An 897-nucleotide genomic window follows, 5' to 3' on the forward strand; every position below is an offset into this window, starting at 1 on the left:
TGAACCCAGAAGGCAGAGGTTACAGTGAGCCAAGATCGTGCCACTGCACTCCAGCCTGGGTGACAGAGCGAGACTCCATCTCGTAACAAAACAAAAAAACACTTCTTAAGTTCTTACAGTGGAAAGAGCTAAATGCTGTTACTTTACTTGTATTACCGCATTTAATGTAGGACACAGGTGTTATGTCTTTTTTTTTTTTTTTTTGAGACGGAGTCTTGCTCGCCCGCTAATTTTTTGTATTGTTAGTGGAAACGGGATTTCACCCTGTTAGCCAGGATGGTCTCGATCTCCTGACCTCATGATCCGCCTGCCTCGGCCTCCCAAAGTGCTGAGATTACAGGTGTGAGCCACCGTGCCTGGCCATTCTTTTTATAATTTTTAAATTTTATTTATTTATTTTGAGACAGAGTCTCACTCTTGATGCCCAGGCTGGAGTGCAGTGACGTGATCTTGGCTCACTGCAACCTCCTCCTCCCGGGTTCAAGCAATTCTCCTGCCTCAGCCTCCTGAGTAGCTGGTATTATAGGTGCCCGCCACCAGGCCCAGCTAATTTTGTATTTTTAGTAGAGATGGGGTTTCACCATGTTGGCCAGGCTGGTCTGGAACTCCTGACCTCAGGTGATCTGCCTCGGCCTCCCAAAGTGCTGGGATTACAGGCTTGAGCCACCGTGCCCAGCCGTCTTTTGTTCTTAATCCACACATGACTTTCTTCCTTTCAGGTAGAATATGCTGTGTTAAGAAATATTACAGAATTAAGAAGAATCTACAGCTTTTATAGCAGCCTGGGATGTGACCACTCTCTGGATAATACCTTTCTGATGACAAAGCTTCACTTCTGGAGATTTCTAAAAGATTGCAAATTTCATCACCACAGACTAACTCTTGCTGATATGGACA

At 45.3% G+C, this 897-nt stretch overlaps 1 protein-coding gene across 1 annotated transcript in view; it reads left to right on the forward strand.

Moving 5' to 3' along the window:
* The window catches only part of LOC105512331 (radial spoke head 10 homolog B-like), a 17795-nt gene that overhangs the window by 9173 nt on the left and 7725 nt on the right, over positions 1–897 (forward strand). The window contains exon 2 of the mRNA XM_011942767.1: positions 720–897. This exon is cut by the window's right edge and continues 1 nt beyond it. Within this exon, the coding sequence (XP_011798157.1) occupies positions 720–897 (178 nt within the window). The remainder of the gene's footprint in view (positions 1–719) is intronic.

This window comes from Colobus angolensis, unplaced genomic scaffold, assembly GCF_000951035.1.
Source record: "Colobus angolensis palliatus isolate OR3802 unplaced genomic scaffold, Cang.pa_1.0 Scaffold1034, whole genome shotgun sequence".
NCBI classification, from domain to species: domain Eukaryota; kingdom Metazoa; phylum Chordata; class Mammalia; order Primates; family Cercopithecidae; genus Colobus; species Colobus angolensis.